At 41.6% G+C, this 22,998-nt stretch overlaps 2 protein-coding genes across 14 annotated transcripts in view; one reads left to right on the plus strand and one right to left on the minus strand.

Moving 5' to 3' along the window:
* INPP4A (inositol polyphosphate-4-phosphatase type I A) overlaps positions 1 to 6,185 on the plus strand; it is a 118,695-nt gene extending 112,510 nt beyond the window's left edge. For 10 of the 13 annotated variants that reach the window (XM_053923730.1, XM_053923737.1, XM_053923729.1 and 7 more), the window contains one exon: positions 1,029 to 5,516. In XM_053923730.1, coding sequence (XP_053779705.1) covers positions 1,029 to 1,209 — 181 coding nt within the window. In that variant the 3' untranslated portion in view covers positions 1,210 to 5,516. The other 3 variants (XM_053923735.2, XM_053923740.2, XM_053923741.2) reach the window with 1 other exon arrangement.
* Positions 6,186 to 14,508: 8,323 nt separating this feature from the next.
* On the minus strand, positions 14,509 to 22,991 carry COA5 (cytochrome c oxidase assembly factor 5). The gene is made up of 3 exons (XM_024571846.4): positions 22,761 to 22,991; positions 16,457 to 16,540; positions 14,509 to 14,798 (listed from the first exon to the last, which is right to left on the minus strand). Exons 1-3 carry the CDS (start codon positions 22,857 to 22,859, stop codon positions 14,757 to 14,759), a joined length of 225 nt encoding a protein of 74 aa, XP_024427614.1. The 5' UTR covers positions 22,860 to 22,991; the 3' UTR covers positions 14,509 to 14,756.
* Between the last annotated feature and the right edge of the window lie 7 nt (positions 22,992 to 22,998).

The raw sequence follows: 22,998 nt of genomic DNA on the forward strand, positions 1-22,998 counted from the left end.
GAGCTATCTGAGCCGATTCCAGTTCACCGCTGGTGGCCCCCTCTTCTCCAGTCCAGTGGCTGAAACACCAGAGTGGACCTACCTAAGGACTGCTCGGGAACATGGCAGTCAGCCAAGGCGCGCAGCACGGAGAGTGTCCCCGTCAGAGTAGCACCCCTAGCAGGTCAAGTCCAAGGCCTCCTACTCCCTCTGGGAAACCCTGGGAGGACCTCTGGACTGTCCCTCTCCCAGTGAGTCCTGGCACCTCGGTGTCACTGTTGCCACCTCGATGACCATGCATGGAGGATGTGGTTCCAGAGCCCTGCGTCTCTGGCTGCCGTCTCACTCACCTCAGGACATTTTTTCTGGAGCACCAAAGGGAGGGAAAACTCAAAGTTCCCAATGGAGCTTGGTTGGATGCCATTCCTGGGGATAATAACTTGAAAAGCTGGAGCTGCCAGCAGCTCATGCCCTGCTGCCGCTGAGCCTGAAAGCCAAGGTGCGTCTGGTGAGGGCTCTGCCTCGGGTTGACACTTGAGGCGAATAGTATTTGTTTGAACAGTTCATCAAGAGGCAGCTTCGGCAAGCTCGGTTGCCCCGCCCCCTGCTCAGGCACCTGTCAGAAGGTCAAACTGCCCAATGGTTCTTCATGTTCAGCTTGCTGTTTGGGATCCGTGTCTTCGCAGCATGTGAGCGCATGGCTGGGCCGCATGACGCGCGCCGGGCAGCTGAGAGCGTGAACATGGAAAACCATTTCGTCAGCCTGTGTGTGTATTTTCGGTAGACTATGGTATTTTTTTCTTATTTTCACTTCTCTTTCTCTTCTTTTTTCTTGTAACTGTGCTGGTTTTGTTTTGGTATTCCTTTCACACCCTTTTCTGCATCTCATCTTTTCTTTCTGTTGTGGCTTCATTCCCTTTTTTTTACTTTATCTTTTGGTTCTCCTCTTTTTTTCCATGATTTTGATAAAATCCATTGCATGTGTCTCTCTCTTTTTATTTCCTTTCCCTTTTTCTTTTCCTTTCTCCCAAACTTTTTCCTTTTCACAGCATTGGAACACGAGAGGTAGTCACCCAGAAGAACTTGAGCGGCCTGGTGCCCATCCGAGACTTAAGACTAGATCCCAGCCTCCTCTGTTCCATCCCTTTATTGGCTCTGAGCCCCAATTTACTGATTGTGTGGCTCTTTCTGAGCATAGCATACCTGGTGACCAAATTGCGTTGCAAATGAGTATCATTATGAAAAATTAATAAGTCACAAGAAAACAAAAGTGCCAGAATATACCTAACTGGACAGAAGGAATGTGTCAAAGCGCGGTTGCCGAGAAATATTTCATGCCTTACAGTTGGGCGTTTTGTTGTTCTGAACTATAAATACCTGCCAAATTGTCTCACCAGGAGGACTTGCTGTTTGACTTCTGCAGTTTTCAGTGCTTGTAGTGCGTTCTTACCGTGCCCTGTGGCTGCACTGTTTAGCTGGTCTGGAATCATTTGTACCAAATCTCTTATTTTCTGATGTAAAGCTATTCATTACCTGTATATCACATGTGCCCTGTTTCCAAGAGAAAGGAATTCTGTCTGAAAGAATTTGTATATTTGATACTATCCTTTAAATGTACTGCTAATCTTTCCTTTCCTTTTGAAGAGAAATGATAAGAAAATGATAGATGCTTTATAACTGGCTCATCTGTATACGCCTATTTATTAGGACATTGACTTTCTGCTTTCATTTCAAAGCGCAGTCCCTTAAATTACAGTAGCAAACAGTTTGCAGAATCATAACATTTCCTTGCTCATGTTTATTATTTCCAATTTGAGGTGACACGAAGCGGTGAATACAATAGCACATTGTACCAAGTCAGGCACATAAGAGAACATACTGCATGTGACTTCAGATTTACTCTTTTAAATCTTTAAGGATCATTAAACTGATCACAGGAATTAATACATATATTAACAGAAGGCTGTTAAAGTTATATACATTTATTTTTCTTGAAATAGCATTTTCCATTTTAAAGACTGCATCTTTAAATTTGGATTAAAGTCCGGACAGCTTTTATATCTACAAATCAAATGCAGTTAATAATGAAAACAAAGTCAAAGAAAGGAGACCAAGAAAGGAGGCTTGCGCTTTGGGCAGTTGTGCTAGATGGAGCTGTGAGAGGCACAGAGTTACTCTGGTTTCTGCTCTTATCACTCTTAATTTTAACAAGGCACTGTCCATAAAGTGGGATGATTTATTACCTTAACATCACATTTGGCAGAAGGGTAGTTGTACACCTGTAACGGTATCAGAATGAATAAGGGGAAATTCCAGAGGCCCTGTGTGAGAAAGACTTGGTGGCTTCTCTGTTTTTCAGTTCAGATTGTGTTGTGAATTCTTTTTGACCTCCGTCTGGTTCCTCATACACGGTATCTCATGAAATATTTTTTACTAGTCGAGGAAAATTGGAGTGGATTTAGAAAAGCTAGCGTTTTCAAAAACTTTACATCCACGCATGCACACACTCAGTCCACCACAGAATCTTGCCTCTACATTCCCTCCCCAAGACTTCCAGGACTTTCTCTGGGAATTCTCTGGCTCGGTGTCAGATCTGAGTCTGGGTTTCAGGAATCGCAGAAGCAGTTGGCAGTGAGTGATGAGCGCCAGACTCAGGCTTCAAATTCTAAAATGGAAGCTAGTCCTCCTCACACACCTGGGCACCCTTCCCTCCTGGACCCACCAGAGCACTGCAGGAGCCCTGGGGCAAGTGTCACACCTGGAGAGAGTCCACTCTTCTCACAGGTACAGTGGTGGCTGCACTGTCTTTTCTAGAAAAAATGAGGTGGCTGTTCTGTGGCACAGCTCCTGACAGCCTTCAGTAGGGAGCCTCTCTGCGAATGCCAGGGACTGGTGGTGGTAGATGGTAGAACATGACCCTGGTTACGAGGAGTGGTCCTGTCAGTTGTGATTCTAGGAGAAGTACGTTGACCACTTGCTCTCCTCTGGATCCTGGTGCACTCATCAACTCAGACCCTTGTTTACTTTATTTGAAGGAGGGAAAGTAGAGTCCACAGACACGCTCAGTTCCCACTCACAGCTCCCTGGTGCCCCGCAGGAGGGACACGTGCTGTGCTCACCTCTAGGCTGGGCACAAGCCATGCACAGGTGACTACAGACAGCCTGCCCCCCTCTTCCCTGGGCCCATGCATACATCTGTGACTCATCAGAGGCTCGCTCAGGACCCACCCACCGCAGAGCAAAGGAAGGCCAGGCCAGCCGGGGAAGCCCCTGCTCAGGGTCACAGGGCTCATGGACACCACCGCCGCTCCTTGGCTGTCGTGGTGCAGCCAGGCCTTCCTGCTGCATGTAGGATTGGCGCTAGGTTGAGAGGATATGAGATGGATGAGAGAGAGGATACGGTTCTTGGTTTTTCTCTTCAGGCGCTGGGTCAAAAGCCAGCACGTTCTAACTCTGCAATGGTAAGGCCAGCACAATGGAGGACACCGTCGGCCTAGTGCTGTGGGCTGTTGGTTTGTTTTGCTTTGTTTTTTTGGTAGAATATCTGAGAAAAGAGACTCAGTATGCCCACCCATTGTGCTGAATTTTAATCTCACTAAGGCCTTTTACTCTAAATCAAGCTACATGTATATCTGGAATCTTTTCTGCTTTAGTGAGAAATAGGCAAGATGAAACGAACAGGGAAGATGATTCAAGAAAGGGGAGTCCCTGAGATTTGGTGATGACTTTCAGGTGGCTTCTAAGCTCATGCTAATGCTGAGAATGGGTCACTCTAGACATTCAGAGTCACTAAGACACCTGTGCATCCAGATGGGCCCTAAAGTGGAAGAACCCACCAGAAAGGGAAAGCCAGAGTATCCCTAAAATGAGTTGCTGTTTGGGTTTCCATTCTAATCTTCCGTTAAAAAAATGGATGTTTTGAAAAAGAAATTATTGTATAATGTATTCAGCCAGTTAAACCAGTAATTACCTTCTTTAACATGTAAATAAAAGATAATGTCAAAGTTCCCAAATTATTCTTTGCTCCTCAAAGGAGTTACTCATGAGAGGTGGTTTTTGAGAATGTACACTTCTGTATAAATGGAGAAGCCCTGGCAGAAATAGCCCCATAATGTGAGTTTCCAAAGATTAAATGAGCCTAGAGCTTCTGCTTTAACTGGAATTATATTTTTATCAGATTATTGGATGTTAGACAGACATAGAATTGTTTACTCTGGGATCCTCTCAGACGGCCTAGACGTTCAGCTCTGATGACACTTTTCCTCACTGAGGGCTTGAGGCTCTGATGACAGAGCAGCATATTTGAGTTACTAAGTTATGTAATAACAAGCAGGTGAATACTTTTCTGAAATACCCATGCTTATCTTTTGAATAAAATTACTGTTTCCCCCAAAATATTTTACATATTCTTGAAAATGAGAATGTCATTTTCACTTTAACCACTGATATTTTTTAAAAAACGCATGACATAATGGTGTTCATACAATGGTAAATATTTTTTTAATCACTGTTTCTTGGTAACTCTAAATTTTACATCTCATAAAGGGGTTTTTGTACTAAATTTGATAACTAGTTGATTTCATTGGTAGTCTCAGAAAATACAAAAATACAATTAGACTACAGGAAGTCATTTATATTGAGTTGCTTTTGCCTGTTAATTTGATGTCTACACCAGAACGCTTTCCAGAGAACTCCCCTGATGCTCTCATTTGGGAACGTGAGGCCTGCCTGCCCCTCATCCTCCTGCTCTGTGCTTGCTTTGCACACTGGGTCGCCCCCCATCAAATCCAGCGGGGACGGTGCTGGCCGTGGCTTCTCTAGGGAAGGGCACCTGTTGGCTCTCACTGGCTTGGTAGCACTCTTCTGAAAGGTGACCACAGTTCACCTGGAGAGGGTGGCTGGCTGCCACCAGGGGATCTCAGTAGGGTCACTCCTTCAGGACACCCCAGCCCTGATAGCCATGCAGACCCACCATGCAGCGTCACCTGGGACCACTGGATTGTTTTGCACCCACTTAGGAGACAGCCTGTTAGCACAGCCTTCTCAGCCACATGGCTTTGCTACACGTTGAATTCTGCAAGGAAAACCAGCTTTTTGAATTTGAGGTGATTAACAGCTATGGCTAACATAGAAAGATGCAGCTCTTTAAAGGCTTTGGTAAGAGTCGCACTGCCTTGTTTTCCATTTAATTTGCTATGTAACAGAATCTTTGGACCACTAGTTAGGATAGAACCCTGAAATATCTAGAAATGAAATACATGACACCATTAACTTCTAAAAAGTTTGCTTTCATTTAGATACAGTGCTGCTTTCGCAACTGCAAAACGCGCAATCCCATACACCTGTTCATCGCTGTGCTTCTTAATTACCTTGCTCAGAAACCCACCATCTTATGTGCGTATTGTTGGAAATAGTCTGGCACCCATTTAAATTAACCTTTTTTTTAATGCTATAAAAATAATCAGTTCATTCCATCTTAGTTTAAGTCTTTTCTTTTTTTTTCCTTTTTTACTGCTGTCATTTCTTGTGCTTGTTTTTTCCCCAGTGAGGGTTGTCGAAGAGAAAATACAATGAAGAATGTTGGAAGTCGCAAATATGCGTTTAATTCCCTGCAGCTGAAGGCTTTCCCCAAGCATTACAGGCCTCCTGAAGGGACTTACGGCAAGGTTGAAACTTGAACACTTGGTGTCCTCTAACTAGCCATTATGTAACAAATGTGGGCGCCCTCTAGTGTCACATATGAATTCTTCAAGAAGACCCGAAGGATTGGTTTTTACTTTCGTGTTTTAAAATATTTCACTAAAGAGTCTATGGAGCATGTTTTTTATCCCGTTGGAATCAGTAGGAGGTAATGTCTGGCTCAATGGTGTGGGTAGTAGCAACTGCCCATTTCAACAGTCTGCAGCCAGAACCAGAGGAGTCACTGATAGTCACCTCCAGGAATCAAGCTAGGTAGGTCTAAAATGCTAAAAGATTTTTTTAAATGTCCATTTAGGCAGCTGCTCACTTATTTTTCTACCAAGTAACTCAAAATTGAGCATCGAATTACAACCTACTTTTTAAAAATCTGAATGTAAAACAGTAAACATTTGGATCCTGGACAGACCAGTAAATGTTACATGCTAATTCAAGATTTGGGGAAAGAAGCTAACTCTGCCACATGCAGTGAGAGCAGGTGGCTCTAATGAATTATGTCTGTGACAGCACAGGTGGAGCCAAAAGTTGAAGTAGAGGTTGAAAAATGGCCTGAGACAGTACTTTATTAGAGGATAACACTTACAAAGCCACTCACCCAGTAAGGACCTCTTCTGTCCCTTATGAGTTAGAGAACAGGGTCTCTGCTTGAGAATGGGAAGCCAGCTGTCTCCTGATCTCTTATCTCCATGTCTAGTGACCCAGGGTGCATGTCCCCCTCTCGCATGGACGCTGAGTTACAGCACCCCAGGACCTCGCATGGGTGTGGCTGATGCCTTTCGCAGCAGTGGAGGTTTATGTGCGTAGGTGGTGGAAGCCTGAATCTTTTCAGATCAGGTGTCCTTAGTGGGTTTACCTATTTGTCTTCTGAAAGACAATACAATGTTTGACTCTTTGATGAAAGTGTTTTAGGTTTGCAATAATTGTTACTATCCTTTTCTCATTCTGTTATGTAAGGTGACTATTGAGAAAGTTGAAATTAGCTCCTAAAGTGAGATTTTGGAAAGGGATTAATGGGCCATAAAACCTAGGAACTTCATAGAAAATGATGTCTGGTCATCTATTATAAGATGATGAGTCTTATCTGTACATAGCAGAGTTTTTTTTTCTTAGTGCATATGTTTTATCAATTCTGTTTATTATGATGATTGTTTATGTTATTTAAAAGGCTATAAAAGGAATATATTTGGCACATTTATGATGCTAATCCTAACAACTGGTGCACCCTTAAGAAATTCCTGTGCCTACAATTCTGGGTATTATTCTTTGGGCTCCTTTAGAAATGCCACTTGGAAATGCAATAGCCTGGGGAGCTGAGGCACAGGCAGGAAGAACCACCTGTGGCAGGGACAGGCGGGGTAAATGTGGAACTGGATGACCTTCCAGATCCCTCCTACTTGAAAGTCAGTGTGTTCTGAACAGCCCGACGTGTTCTGATTTCCGATGGAAAGAAAGTTTCCACTGGTCGAGTGTGAACTGGTGTGGAAGACACGTCAGTGAGGGACAGTTGGAGCTCACCGTCTCTGTCGAAGCTGGATTCACTGGAGGGTGGTGGCAGAGAAACTCACTTCCACCAGACCCACTGCACAGGGGGCAGCAGCTGGTGTCAGGTTCTCTTGTGCCGATCCCCGTTCAGACAGTTTCCAGTATGGCTGGTTAGCCTTTTACCTGCCCACCATTTCATTTATTTTGTAATTTTTCTAGTATCTTTTACATTTCCATTTTTTCTCATTTTAACATCAGTACCTTTTAAAATATTCCCTTGTCTTTTTAAATTAAATGTCACCCATATTATTTTCAGATTTTTTTTTTTTTGGTCTGAAAAGCATTAAACACCTGTGTTTATCAAAAGGGAATATGGCAAATGTTGAGCCAGTTGTCGCAGTTTTGCATGTGGCACCTCACTGTTAATTACTCTTCCAATTTTGTCTTCATGTTATGGACGACTGTGAAACCCTGACTTGGCTAATCCCACAGAAAATACTCGGGTTGCAGTATTCTGTCTGAGCACTGCTGCTGGGCTCCCACGAGGCAAGTCTCCAAGGGCCTCACACACTTTCCATGCTTGCTGAGCAAGGCACGGTGTCACGGTGGCCAGCAGCTCCTCAGGACACCTAGGAGCTTTGAGTCTGCAGTTGTACAAGGAAGGCAGTCTTGCAGGATACCATAAAATAAGAGGTTCATCCAGTGTTCCTTGTAAGGTCCCCACTGAATAAGAAATGTTGAGACACACTGAAAACCCAGGACGTGCTGTGGGTTCTGTCAAAGAACCTGCGGCACCGATGCCTTCGGTTTCCTTTAAAATATACAAATGTTGTATAATGCAGTTTGTCTCTACACAATTGTATTTACCAAGCTTAGTGCACTAAAGTACTTTTATTTATTGTTTTGGACAGTATTAATATATATAAACATGTAGTTACCATTTTATATATTCTTAGCTCATTCAAAGCCATGTATGCTGTAAATGTGCTAGTCTTTAGAATGACAAATAATAAACAACTGACAACATTAAACTTGGTCTTGCCTGATTCATCCCGTTGCATTAGGACCATTAGGACCAGTTCTCTAGCCAGCATCTGACTGGACGACCGTTAATGGGCACTGCATTGAGCACTTGGGTGTTTGTAAACATGGGACCATGACTCGTTTTGTGACCTTTTTTCACTTAATTTGAAATGAAGGGGCGTTGGGGTGTGGGATTAAGAGCATGGATGTCTACTTCGGACAGACCCAGGTCCCAATCCTGTTGTCACTCCTTGGCTGTGATTCTGAGCAAGTTATTTTGTTTTCTTTGAGGCTCTGCTTCCTCATGTGCAAAGTACAGACAAGATGGCACCTTCTTCACAAGGCCATTATGAGGTGACTCGGCATCAAGTTTGTTAGATTTGGTTGTCACTGTCCCATGTCCATTAATATGGGTCACATCTTCTCTGTGGGTTGCCTGGTCATCTGCTGTGTGACTTGATAAAACATTTCATTAATGTTTGATTGTTTGTTATAACCAGGACTACATCTTGCACCCTTTTCTAGGCACGTGTGCCCAGTGACTTCCCTTTGGATAAATTCCTGGCAGTAGAAATATATAATTTAAAGGATAGTGTAAATGTTTTTAAAATTTTTAATTTTTCATACAGGTCTATAACTCAGAGATATTGCGGGTTGGTTCCAGACCATGACAATAAAGTGAGTCACATGAATCTTACAGCTTCCCAGTGCATAGAAATGTTTATACTATACTGTGTAGTCTAGTACATGTGCTATAGCTTCATGTCTAAAAAAACCACTGTACATACCTCAATTAAAAATTACTGCTAAAAAATGTCAACGATCATTTGGGTTTCAGTGAGTTATCTTTTTGCTGGTGGAGGTTCTTGCCTTTAATTTGTAAAAACTCAGTATCTGCAAAGCCCAATAAAACAAGGTTTGTATTGTTCCCAGAAAGATAGCTTACCGCCTGTAGCATGTGCCTCTTCCCTTTATTCTGTTTAAAACGGCACCTTGTTTCAATTTTCCTATCTCTGATTACTATGAAAACTGAACAGCTTTTACACTTGTATTCCTACCCCTTTTGTGACTTCATTAGAGTGGGGTTTTTTTTAATGGTTTTTAAATATACAATATATTAATCTATCATGTTGCTGCATTTTAAAAGCTATTTGTTAGTTGTCTTTTAGTTTTGTTTATGGTAGGAGTATGTAGCCAAGTATTCCTGCCGGGGTTGGTTTGTTTGGTTTTTTTTTGAAGCTTGTTTTGAAAACAGGTCCTGGCTTCACCACGGAAGGTGACAGTGGGAGCACCTGTCTTTGTCCATGAAATGGGCACAGTGCTGTGCCACCCCTCTCCATTCTGTGCTGAGATTCGGCAAATGGGTAATAACTGTCTTACTCTCATTCCAGCTATCACTACCTGAGCTGTGGCACAGAATCCCAGAAGTGTAAATCAAAATAGTCACACTTCAAATTCCCCCTCGCACCCCCTGTGTGCCTCAACACTATCTTTGCTATGACTCCTTCCTGCACCAGGCTCCTGGTGGGCCTTTTTGGCAGGTCCAGGCTGGTCTGCATTCAAATACAGACCTTATGGTGCCGTCTCTCTGTTGTACCATTTAACAGACAGAAAGGGAAAAAAATTAAAAAGCTGAGACAGGTTAGGGAGGATAGGAAACTTGCTCTGTGTCCACTGTAAGGAGGAAGATATCTTCACTAGAGAGACGGCTGTAGAAACACAGAGCACTTTATCACTTCCTCCTGCTTGCACTTGCCCTCCTTTGGCTTTTGTGGCTTCACTCTCCTGGTAGTCCTACCTCTTACCATCCCCCTCCCTCTGATTTGCTTGCTGTCCTTCACTCACCACTAACATTGTGTTCTTCAGGTTTCTGTCCCTAACCTTCTTCTCACTTTGATGCTTTTCCTGAAGTGTTAACTATTCCTATGGGATAAATTACCACTTACTTGCCAATGACTCCCAAATTTCTAGGTCCACCAAGACTCCCTAGGTCCAGATCCATCTACACATCCACCCGCATCCTAGTCACTCTACTTGCGTGTCTTCCACACAGCATGTCAACACCGAACCCCTGCATCCCCTCCTCCATGTAGGCCAAGTCTTCCTGATAAATGACCGTACCTTCCACCCTGGCATTCAGTTAAAATCTTTCCTGTTCCTGCACTAGACCATGTTGCTTTCCTCTGGTCTAGTGCTATAGTCTGTTATAGTAGTACCCACACCCCCTATCCAAGATTTCATTTTCCATGGTTCAGTTACCCACAATCAACATATCACCACAAGAAGGGTGAGTACAGTACAGTAAGATTTTGAGAGAGACTACATACACATAACTTTTATTAGTTTATTGTTATAATTATCCCATTTTTGTTACTGTTAATCTCTTTGCCTACTTTATAAATGAAACGTTATCAAAGGTATGCATGTATAGGAAAAAAACAGAGTATATACAGGGTTCAGTACTATGCAGTTTCAGGCACCCATTGGGGGTCTTGAAACATTATCCCCCATAGATACGGGGGGACTACTGTACTCTAACACATCTCAAGGAGCCAAACGCGACAAGCTCACAGGAGAAGGAAAACTTAAGAGCAGAGTGTAGCAAACACCAGAAGAGTGGTTTTCTCTCAGAGGTGAGCAGAAAAGTCAGGCATTAGAACAGGTCATTCAATATTCTGTTGACCTGGATGGTAGTAACGTGAAGATTTATAATTAGTTAACGTTATACAAACATCCTATGTATTTTTCTGTATGTCTACTGTGTTTCACAATAAAATTATAAAAAGTTAACCCATCATCCAAATAACCTAGAAAGAAAATTAAGAAGACAATTCCACTTCCAGTGGAATTTGCATAAAAAAAAATAAGATACTTAGGAATAAACCTAACCTATTTAGGAGTCAAGAGTCTTGTACACTGAAAAATTACAAGATGTTGCTGAAAGAAATTAAAGAAAACAACAGGTGGAAAGGCTTCTCATGTAAATGGACTGGAAGACTTCATACTGTTAAGATGCCAACATTCCTCAAAGTGACATACAGGTTCAATCCATCCTGAAATTCATATGGAACCTCAAGGGACTCTGAATAGCAAAAACAATCTCAAAAAATAACAAAGTTGGAGGTCTCACATTTCTTGATTTCAAAACTTATTACAAAGCTACAGTGATCAAAACTGTGTGGCATGGCATAAAAACAGACATACAGATCAGTGAAACAGAACAGATAACCCAGAAATAAACCCTGGCATACGTATAGACAAATGATCCTCAGCAAGGGTGCCAACACCATTCAAAGAGGAAAGGACAGTCTTTTTATCAAAGATGCTGGGAAAACTGGATATCAATATACAAAAGGATGAAATTAGACCTTACCTTACACGATATACAAAATCAACTCAAACTAGATCAAAGACCTAAACATAAGAACTGAAATGGTACAACTCCTAGAATAAAATGCAAGGGAAGAGCTTTATTAGACTGGGCAATGCTTTCATGGATATGACACCAAAAGCATAAGCAACAAAAGTAAAAACAGATAAAGTGGACTACATCAACCAAAGAACACAATCAACCGAGTGAAAAGAAATGGGAGAAAATATTTGCAAATCATATATATCTGTAAAGGGTTAATATCTAGAATATACAAAGAACTATAATTCAACAACAAAAGAACACACAACCTTACTTAAAAATGGGCAAAGAACCCGAGTAGACATTTCTCCAAAGGTGGTTTACAAATGCCCAACAACAACATGAAATGATGCTCACCATCGGCAGACAGTGGCTGCCAGGGGTTGGAGGGACAGGGTGATGAGGGGTTATTTAATGGGTATAAAGTTTCAGTTTTGTAAGATGAAAAATGTTCCAGACATTGGTTGCATAACAAGGTGAATATTCTTAACATTGTTAAATTATATACTTAAAAAGTGATAAAGATAATAAATTTTACATTATGTGTATTTTACCACTAATTATACAGTTACTAATACAAGTATCAGAAATTATTTTTAAATGGATTATAGAGCTACACATAAACTATAAAACTCTGACATGGAAACATAGGAATAAATGTCCATAAACTTGGGTTAGGCAGTGGTTTTCTTAGATAAACAGATAAATTGAGTTCATCAACATTGAAATTTGCTTCGAAAGACAGCATAAAGAAAGTGAAGACAAATCACAAATTGGGAGGAAACATTTACCATTGATTTGTGTTTAAGGAACTTATATACACAACCTATGAAGAACTCTTACAACTCAACAATAAAAAGATAACTCAATTGAAAAATGGATAAAGGACTTGAGCAGACAGTTGTCCAAAGATATAAAAGTGACCAATAAGCACCTGAAAACATGCTCATCATTAACCAGTAGGGAAATGCTAATTGAAATTCCAATTAGATACCAGATCCCACTTCAAATCTAGAATGTCTATTACCAAACAGATGAAAAATAACAACTGTTGGTAATGATATGGACAGACTGAAATCTTCATTCATTGCTGGTGTAGCCACGGTGGAAAAGTGTGGCAGCTCATCGAAATGTTGAGTTAAATGACCCAGTAATACCACTCTTAGGTACACAGTAAATTCTCACTTAACGTCCTTGATAGGTTCTGGACTTTAAGTGAAACAGCGTATAATAAAACCAATTTTTACCATAGACTAATTGACATAAACAAGAGTTAAGCTTCTACAGCATCACATCAATGTTATAACAACGTTTAATAACTAGACCTTCTAGGACCAGCTGTATACTATTATAACATTAGTCATAATAGCCCCAAGGTGCAAACAACTGATGAGTGGATAAATAAAATGCAGTCTAGCTATACTATGGAATATTATTCTACAGTAAAAATGAAGTACAGATAGATGCTACATATGGATGAGCCTTAAAAACACTATAAGTGAAAGAAGCCAGGCACAACAGGCCACATATAACCCTACAAAGGCAAATCTATCAGAGACAGACAGAGAAGGCATATTAATGGCTGCTGGGTGCTAGGGGAAAGGGGAATGGGAGTAACTGCTCATGGGTATGGGGTTTCTCTTCGGGGAGATGAAAATGTTCCAGAATTAATGGTAACATTGCACAACTCTGACTAAAAAATCCAAATACAAAACAACTGAATTGTATATACTTCGAGGGTAAATTTTATAGCATGTGAATTTCTTCAAATGAAACTCAATAAAGCTGTCACTAAAAGTAGAGTTCTATAACAATTTTAGCAAGATTCCTTATCAAAGTTATTTTTAATAAAAGTTGTAGCACTTAAGTAGTTATACAAGTATTATTGAAAAAACCCATCATTTCCCCTTTCCCAGTGAAAAGTAGCACACACACTAGACCCCCAGCGTTTGGCAACAAGGACTAGTGCTGTGTGGAATCCTCGCAACTTTAGGTGAGCATCTAAAAAAGAAACGAGCTACGGAATACCTTGACTGCTTTAACTCCAATAACCTGTGGATGTTATGAAGAAGCTGTGGTTCTTCATTCTTCAAAACTGAAAATAAAGTTGAAAACTTGGATTCATATTCAGCTCTGTACTGTATTAAGTGATCAGAATAAAATTACTGTGGTTCTAAACTTCTTCAAGCATTTCATGTTTTTTACTCTTGCCTTCCATCGTGAACACATCTATTTTTTCAGTTTGCGCTGAATCCTCCTTTCTTTTTGAGAAGAGGCCCATCACTCATCCAGTGCGGTTCTCACAGGAATAATGAGACCCAGGCCTGGCTGAGAGCCTGGCCCTATTCCTTTTGCCACCGGGACTGGTGCAATTTAAGGGCAGGAGATCCAGGGAAGACAAGAGTTCTTTTGTAGAATCTGACTTGTGGCTCCAGGTAAAGGAGATTCTCTCTCTTCTTTTTGGATCAGGGATCTTAAAGACTTGACTTTTGGCTGACACTGTCCTCTTTCCTATTACAAGAGAGGGGCAACTTGAAAGTGAGGCCAGGAAGCAAAAACTATAAGGTCAAGAGATGGAGGCAAAGGGCTCTGGCAATGGAATCTGGGGCTTCGCATCCAGCTATGCGTAACATATGATATTAAGGTTCTGAGGCTGTTACCTCAGTGAATCAGCACAAATGAAGCATTTCTCCTCCAAGAAATCAAGCACAAGTTATTTTAGAACTAAATAGGACAGACCGAATAAAAGCAGAGCTTTATCCTAAACCTTCCCGATAGACGTTTTCTCCTCAGGCTCCATGTTATTGATTTTAACAGTCCCCTCAGTGGCCTTCATGATATTCACAGAGGATGTACAAAGTGTGTCATTTGGTTAAGGAGTCAAGTTTGGAAATAACAATCTTTGTGCTTTAGAATAATTCTTAAAACACATTTATTATACTTTGCACTCATAACTAGTCCATTAAATTTTCCTTCTAAAAATAACTTAGAGCAAGAGAATCATTATACACATTCAAAACCATAACTCATCCATTCTCTCCAGGGTTCCATGGTCCGACCAAATAGGTTTAAGATAAAAGTATGTTTTCTATGTTGGTTTCTGTGTTTTAACGACCAGAAGAAATCCTTTGTTGTTTCCATCTTGGTTTCAACATAATACTTATCAATATCCTTTTCTTCCTCTGAATCTTGATCTGGCATCCAACTGAAAATAAATGTACAATTAAATCAGATTTTGTACGACATAATTAATTAAATACAACTTTGGTAAGGGACAACATTACAGAAGAGAAGTAAACCAGTTTCTGGCACGATCAAAAAGGCAATTGTCGCTGCTCTCTCTAGGGAGCCTTCCCACCTCCTTCCCCTGAGTGTGTTTTCCTTGCCTCTTTCTTGTAAGCTCCAAGGGCCCTTCTGCCTCTGTAACCTATTTCCTGAGCCCATTTCCCCCACAGCTCACTTCTACCTCTGTGACTTTCTAAATAAAGTTTCTCTTATTGCTTGAGTCTTGGCTCTGAGTTCTTTCTTAGCCAGAACTCAAGTACCAAGATGCTGAACTAAGCTCTGGTGTGACTCCATGGGCCTAACACCTGGTGCCATTTTACCACCAACAATACAATTAACTCATCTTAAATACAATTCAAGGTTTTTTTTTTTTGTGCATATTCACCATCATCACAATCACCCCCATTCCTTCCTCCATATCCCTCTTCCCCATGTCACCAACATTAGAAACCATTAATCTACTTTCAATTTTATGTATTTGTCTATTCTGGACATTTTAATATAAATACATATATGCAAAAAAGGCTGAAAAAAAGTGAGCTAACTGTTCACCTGAAGATGTTAGAAAAAGAACAAATTACACCTAGGTAGTAGAAACAGGAAACAGAATTTTTTTTTAAAGGCAATTTTCAGAACTATCAAAAAACCCCACAAAGAATCCAAAATACTAAAGATGGAGTTAAAAACAAAATTTGCATTTAAGGTCACAATAAGGATTTTCTTCTCAAGTAGAATCCCAATTACATTTCTCTTTTTCTCTGAACTATACTCAATGTATGTTTTTCTAGCAAACAACTTCAAAGAGCAACTAAAAAAAGAAGAGCCTTGAAAAATGGTAAGTAACAAGTAATCATTGGGGGATTAAAAATCCTTAAATTGTCTATTCAAAGGATAAAGCGATTAAGTTCACAGTACAGCCTCTTAAGGGGAAGGGGGAGGGGAAGGGGAGGGCCAAGTCAGTATGTAAGGTGAATTTGCATGGTTGTCAGTGTCACTCCCTAGGAATTCTACAGGAAGGAATTATTTTAAAGATAAACTATTAATGAATCCAACACAGTAAATGTGGGACAGACAGCCATTTTTTCACCTGATCACTACATGAAGCTAAGAGCCATATTTTCAAAAAATTAATAATCTTTAAACATGAGCAAGATGACTAGATATTTAATACTATGAGAAAACAGATAATTCAAACTTCCCATCAAACCTTCGTTCTTAGTTATACACTCATTGTTTGAAGTATTAAGTAAAATTACCAGCACGATTTAAATTATGTTTCAGGTTTTTGCTAAGCATGTGTAATTGAAGTTGAATTAGGAGTGATATCAGTCCTTTCTTGAAGGACTAATAGTGAATCACTACTTTCTATTATACTTGCCAAGACTCCATTATCGTCCCCTAAAAAGTTCATGATGTCAGCAGCTGTGGTTAGTGTGGTGGCAGCGTAACTGTGGGTTTTCCTGAGTGCCACTTCACATGAACTCACTGGAGGTCTGCACAGTGTCACTGCAACGTCATTCACATATTTGATTCCACATAGCTAATTTTTAGGGTAAGCTTTAAAAAGTCTTTTCTTACCATTGATCTTTTACATTCAAAAAATGAGTATTTCAGAGCTCTGCAGTTTCCTTCCTTCAGACATTGCCGAGGGGATTTTCCTTCCTATGACACATAAAACAATATAAATGCCTGGAAATTTTCTAACAAACAACAAAACAATACCCTTCTGAAAACAGTTCTTTTTTAAAAATCCAAAAGAAGAAAACAATAAATTATGTAAGAAATAGTTCATAATTCATTTTGACTATTTTAAGGGGGCTCTTGAGTTCTTGAAAACACTGGTTTCCATGGGATATTTTTCTTTGAAATGTATACATATAAATCTAAAAACTGGTATCTCCAGCTCCTTGTGGGCGGGAAAGGGAAAGAGTAAAGGAGAAAGTAGTAATGGCTTCTTCCGTGTTCTTAAAACGTTTACACTCGAGAACTAGAGACAGAAGAAAGTAGTGTGTTTGAGACAGAACACATGCATATGACACATCGGGCCTGTGGTGAATGGGAGGGCTTGTTCTGGAAGGTAGTATCAAGTGCCTTTAAAGTCTCCACTTGTATCTTTATAATGCAAGTATTTTACCTCCAACACATCTCTGCATTTTCCCACCTCCTAGCCCCCACAGTCAAGCTCTCTATTCTGAGAAGCTCAACTGAGTAAGAACTGCAAGAGGAAAAGAAGGTATAAGCAGAATTGACATTCTTGTGAGAGGAAATCTGCCTGAACCTGACGTAAAATTAACTCATCTTTAAGCAGTGAAAACTCAAAAGGAGGTTACCAAGGAAACAGGATTAAACCACATTCCCTTTTGGCCATCACGGCAGGATGCCGTTACAAGAATGTTCACAAGAGAAATGCTTGCTTCTGACTCTTAATAAATAAACCTTTTTTTTTAAAAGCTATAACTTAAAAATCTGACTTGACAAAGTAACAACTGCAAAACTAGGTAAGAGCTAAAACTCGGTAGTATTTTCCTTTTAAGTTATCAGGGAATAAAAACCCTACTACTACCTCTGCATTATCTTAAAATATTTTAAACAAATCTGTAAATTTAACACAAAGGCACTTAAATATATTGTACGCACAGATGCATCTACAGAAGGTATATTACACAACTCAAAAAGGCAAAATTAAAATTTAATTGCCATAAAATTTCTTTCTGAATACTTAAAAAAAAAATCCTCACCTGAGAATGTTTTTTATTGATTTGAGAGAAATGTCAATTGATCAGTTGCCTCCCATATGCACCCTGACCAGGGAACTTGCAACCTAGGTGTGTGCCCTGACCAGAACCGAACCAGCAACTAACTCCTTGGTGTACGGGATGATGCTCCCACTAGCTGAGCCACCTGGCCAGGGCAAAATTTCTTTTTGAACACCCTACCCTACTAATTTGTGTAGTAACTAGACCCTCATAAGAACCAACTTACTAAAACATAAATAAATCAGAACAGTCCTAGATCAGTTTAGTAGGAAGATAAAAAATGAGTATATACTAGATATTCCTGCCTACGCAGGGCTTTTCATACGAGGCAGGAAAGAAGGTGTATACATGCAAAGGCTAACTGGCAGTGTGAGCACATCACAAAGCAGGGGAAGTGCCTGCCACAGGGGTAACAGGGAACTGTTAAAGGGGTTTAGTTTCCCAGAAATATAAATACATAAAACACCTGGAATAAGCAGACTAAACTTGAAATTTCTGAATAACTTGAGGTTTAATGATACCAAATTCTGATTTGCAATCATAAGAAAATAAAAACATTATTTGACTATTAAGGAAATGTTAATTAAAATAAAAGTCTTACTGCTTATAAACATCAGCCTTATGCAGTACTTGACAATATAAGGGTGTAGGAGAGCTTTGACGCAGAGTCCCAGCCCCCCCACCCATCTGCCACGGATAAAAATAAAACTACCAAGACAGGATCTGCTTGGGGAGGAAAGGTGGCAGATCTCTCAAAGGAGAAGAACCAAGAGCCTTTTCCTCAATGGGCTTTTATTGGGTTCAGTTTGCACAGGAATACAGGTAAAGCTCATCAATCATTGTGAGGCAGTAAGGATCAAACAATAGATAACAAACAAAGAACTCTGAGGGCTTATTCTGAGTCAGGGCCAGTTAGCTAAAGTTAAGCAAACTCATTCAGGCTTGGATCCTTATCATTTAAATTGAGGGTATTAGCAAAGCAGGCTTCACAGGATTGTATGCATTCTTTCTTAGGCCTGATCCCCCTGGGGAATCTGCCCTTTCTAGCACATGGCCGCACCCACCTCTGTCACTGTTTCAGGCTTAAGTTAGGCAGGGAAGTAAGGCAGCCAAGAGATCAGACAGAGGTCTGATCCTCCTTGCAGACAGAATGAGGACTCAGGCTATGTCAAAGCCAAGGGGCGAGGGTCCATCACCCCCTTTTTCTATAGCTCCCCAAGTCCTTCCCTATGGGCATCTTCGTGACCATGCCTGTCTTAGGTCGTCCCTCCCTTGAAGAATCTTACCCCATCATTGGCTAACTGGTCAGGCTCAGGGCCAAGCAAGGTAAAGTAAACTGGGCAGAGGTGGAGTCCCTGCCAGGGAGATAAGCTTTGTCTCCTTAGTGGCTTATGGTCCCAAGGTCTCTGACTCAGCCTCAGCCATGGGGGTTTACAGCTTCTGAAACCAGGCAGGGCGGTTCCCAACATAAGGGAAGATATAATTTTGCAATTTTATCTCAAGCAATTTTGATGATAAAAATGACCCTTTTAGTGTTACTTTAAAAGCTCAAACAGCCAAAATTAGGTACCCTAAAGTTAGAACATTTTTAGTGCTAGTAATAAATACTTTAGATAGATATTAATGGAGGGAAGGTGGAGTACTACTTAAATAGAAACACCTGGTATGTTCATGCACCGGGAAAAATTAACCCAAATTTTATCTATTCTGCATCTTCAGAGATTTCCCCTCAAGCAGATTTTGACACCCAGCCCACCACTCTAACCACTCCCCACAAACCACCAGAGAAGACAGGATATTGTCCTGAATCTGCAAAACCCAATGTTTTGCCTCTATACTGCCCTTTTACACTCCAGTGGAAATCACCCATCAGGATGAATTTACCACAAACAGTAAATGCACTTCCCTTTAAAGGGATGTTTATAAACATTAGGCTCTCCTAGGTGACCAAGTTCAGCATCAGTAGAGCCATATATCAACAGGGGAAAGCAAAGTCTGTGTCATGTGTCCTGGTCATTTTCTCTGACTACCACTTTCTAACTTTCCAGAGATGCAGTTTCTACACAGGAGACAATGTGTCCCATTCATCTGTATGTTCCTTGACTTAGAGCTTGGCACCGAAATGTTTGCTAAATATTTCAATGATTCAATTGTTGTAACAAGTCACCCGAGTTTCTTTCCTCAGTCCTACTCTATGTACTTTATTCCCTTGATCGCTCATCTCCATGGCCTTCTTGATGCTGACTGTTAGGATAAAATCCAAACTCCCTCTTGACACACAAGGGCTTTGACAGCCAGGAACCTTCCTCTCAAGCCATCTGCCATACTCTCCATCCTTCAGGCCCAAGTAAAATGAGGTGCTCTCCACTGGGCTTCCAAGGCATTTTGCTCCTACTTTACGCATTAAATAAATGCTTACTAAATGCTTAAACAGCCCTTGTCACAGGAATTCAACCCCTCACATGTCCATTCTTCCCATCAGACCAAGCTTGTGTAGGTAGTGACTGACTATTTCTGTGTGTCTCCAGTGCCTGGTAGCATGCCTGCCACTTAAGAGGTATTTGTTGGGAGCTGGCTGAATAGTTGTACCAAGAATCAGCAGTCTGGAAATAGCCCTGGCCAGGGGAGTCTGAAGGTAGGACACCTCAGTTTCCTCACTTGTACATAAAATAAAAGCTGGACTACATAACCTTTTAAATTCTTAACTGAAGGAGAACCAAGATGGTGGCGTAGGTAGACACACTGCTCCTCCTCGCACAACCAGAACTGACAGAAAATCGAACGGCAAGGAAGTCCGACACCAAGGAGATAAAAAATAAACATTCTTCCAGACCAACAGAGATGGCAGCCAGGGCGGAGAGGACTCGCGTTGCCGTGGTGGGACCAAGACTGGCGGAGTGTGGGACGAACGGGGCAGGCAGTCTGACCACTAGCAAACCCTGTGGCCCTACACTCCAGCACAGATAAACCAGGACAAACGGCTGGGAGCGAAGCAGACCACGCAACCCAGGGCACCAGCGCCATGAAATAAAGCCTCAAACCTCTGAGTGAAAACACCCGTGGGGGTTGGAGCGGCAGCAGGAGAAACTCCCAGCCTCACAGGAGAGGTCGTTGGAGAGACCCACAGGGGCCTAGAGTGTGCACAAGCCCACCCATTCGGGAACCAGCACCAGAGGGGCCCAACTTGATTGTGGGTAGCAGAGGGAGTGACTGAAATCCAGCAGAGAGTGGAGCAAGTGCAATTGCTCCCTCTCGGCCCCTCCCCCACGTACAGCGTCACAGCGCAGCAACCAGCATTACCCGGCCGGGGAACACCTAAAGCTCCGCCCCTTTACCTAGGGAAGCACCAAGACAAAAAAAAAAAAAAAAAAAAAGGCCCAAATGACAGAACACTTCAAAGCTCCAGAAATAATTCAACTAAGCAGCGAACAGATAGCCAACCTATCAGATGCACAGTTCAAAACACTGGTAATCAAGAAGCTCACAGAATTGGTTGAATTTGGTCAAAAACTAGATGAACAAATGAAGGCTATGCTAAGAGAGACAAAGGAAAATGTACAGGGAACCAATAGTGAGGCGAAGGAAACTGGGACTCAAATCAACGCTGTGGACCAGAAGGAAGAAAGAAACATCCAACCAGAAAAGAATGAAGAAACAAGAATTTGGAAAAATAAGGAGAGGCTTAGGAACCTCCAGGACATCTTGAAACATTCCAACATCCATATTATTGGGGTGCCAGAAGAAGAGGAAGAACAAAAAATCGAAAACTTATTTGAACAAATAATGAAGGAGAACTTCCCCAATCCGGCAAAGGAAATAGACTTCCAGGAAGTCCAGGAAGCTCAGAGAGTCCCAAAGAAGCTGGACCCAAGGAGGAACACACCAAGGCACATCATAATTACATTAGCCAGGATGAAACAGAAGGAGAGAATCTTAGAAGCAGCAAGAGAAAAGAACACAGTTACCTACAAAGGACTTCCCATAAGACTGTCAGCTGATTTCTCAAAAGAGACCTTACAGGCAAGAAGGGGCTGGCAAGAAGTATTCCAAGTCATGAAAGGCAAGGACCTACATCCAAGATTACTGTATCCAGCAAAGCTATCATTTAGAATGGAAGGGAAGATAAAGTGCTTCTCAGATAAGGTCAAGTTAAAGGAGCTCATCATCACCAAGCCCTTATTATATGAAATGTTAAAGGGACTTATCTAAGAAAAAGAAAATAAAAAATAGGAACAGTAAAAATGACAGCAAACTCACAGTTATTAACAACCACATGTAAAACAGAAACAAAAGCAAACTAAGCAAACAACTAGAACAGGAACAGAACCACAGAAATGGAGCTCACATGGAGGGTTATCAACAGGGGAGTGGGAGGGGGAGAGAGGGGGGAAAGGGGGGAAAGGTACAGAGAGTAAGTAGCATAAATGGTAGGTAGAAAATAGACAGGGGGAGGGTAAGAATAGTGTAGGAAATGTAGAAGCCAAAGAACTTATAAGTATGATCCATGGACATGAACTATAGGGGGGAAATGTGGGAGGGAGGGGGGTGAATGGGACAACTGTAATAGCATAATCAATAAATATATTTTTAAAAATTCTTAACTGAAAAGTTTTATAGACACTGGGAGGCCAGTCTGGCTGACTGCGAAAGTCAGTGAACCAAACGTAAGTCATGAATCAGTAGGAACACTGATAGTCCTTTCTGTTTATGTCCATTTTGGGATTGTTTCCTTTGAAATAGCAACTTTCTGAAACTGTATATCCAATTGCACACAACTGATTGCCCTCTGTAATTGGAAAAGGCACTCAGAATCTAGCACAGTGGCAGCATTCAATAAATATTTCTTGAACTGAAATGGTTTGTCACAAAAATCCAACGGGGGTGGTATCTTTATTTCCAATCTAAAACCGAAGGGAACTGAGGCTCCGACAGTGCCTATATCCAAGTCTATTAAATTGGAGTTGTGATCTGCACCCAGCACCAATAAGTCTGAATCACGTGTCCTCGCCGAAACCGTAAACCGCCAGGGACACCTTCCCCACTGCCCATCCCCCCTGCCTGGCCCCCCCGCCCCCCCACCCGCCCGGCCTCCTCTTTCCAGCGTTAGCTGCCGCGGACTGCGCTACCTGAAGCACACAGTCGGACTGCAACAGACATGCGCCCAGGTCCTCCTTCACGCCGGCGCAGGCGCCGCCCTCCGGTTTGTCCTCGTAATACCTAGGCATGGCTGCACCTCCCGCCTGCTGCGACTCGAACAGATTTGGTCGGCAACGGCCGCGACTAGGCTGTGCACCTGCAACACCCCCTGCAGAAGGAACCAGAAAATGGCAGCAACAACTTCCGGTGAGCTCGAGCGAACCTGTA

The sequence above is a fragment of the Desmodus rotundus genome, chromosome 5 (genome assembly GCF_022682495.2).
Source record: "Desmodus rotundus isolate HL8 chromosome 5, HLdesRot8A.1, whole genome shotgun sequence".
Classification (NCBI taxonomy): Eukaryota; Metazoa; Chordata; class Mammalia; order Chiroptera; family Phyllostomidae; genus Desmodus; species Desmodus rotundus.

What these genes read in the sequence shown, in the direction of transcription:
- COA5 (XM_024571846.4), bottom strand. Translation starts at nt 22,859, where the DNA reads ATGCCTAGGTATTACGAGGACAAACCGGAGGGCGGCGCCTGCGCCGGC. An exon ending in AGTCCGACTGTGTGCTTCAG is followed by an intron (nt 16,541 to 22,760) that starts GTAGCGCAGTCC and finishes TATGTGTCATAG; the next exon opens with GAAGGAAAATCCCCTCGGCA. An exon ending in TTGAATGTAAAAGATCAATG is followed by an intron (nt 14,799 to 16,456) that starts GTAAGAAAAGAC and finishes ATTTATTTTCAG; the next exon opens with TTGGATGCCAGATCAAGATT.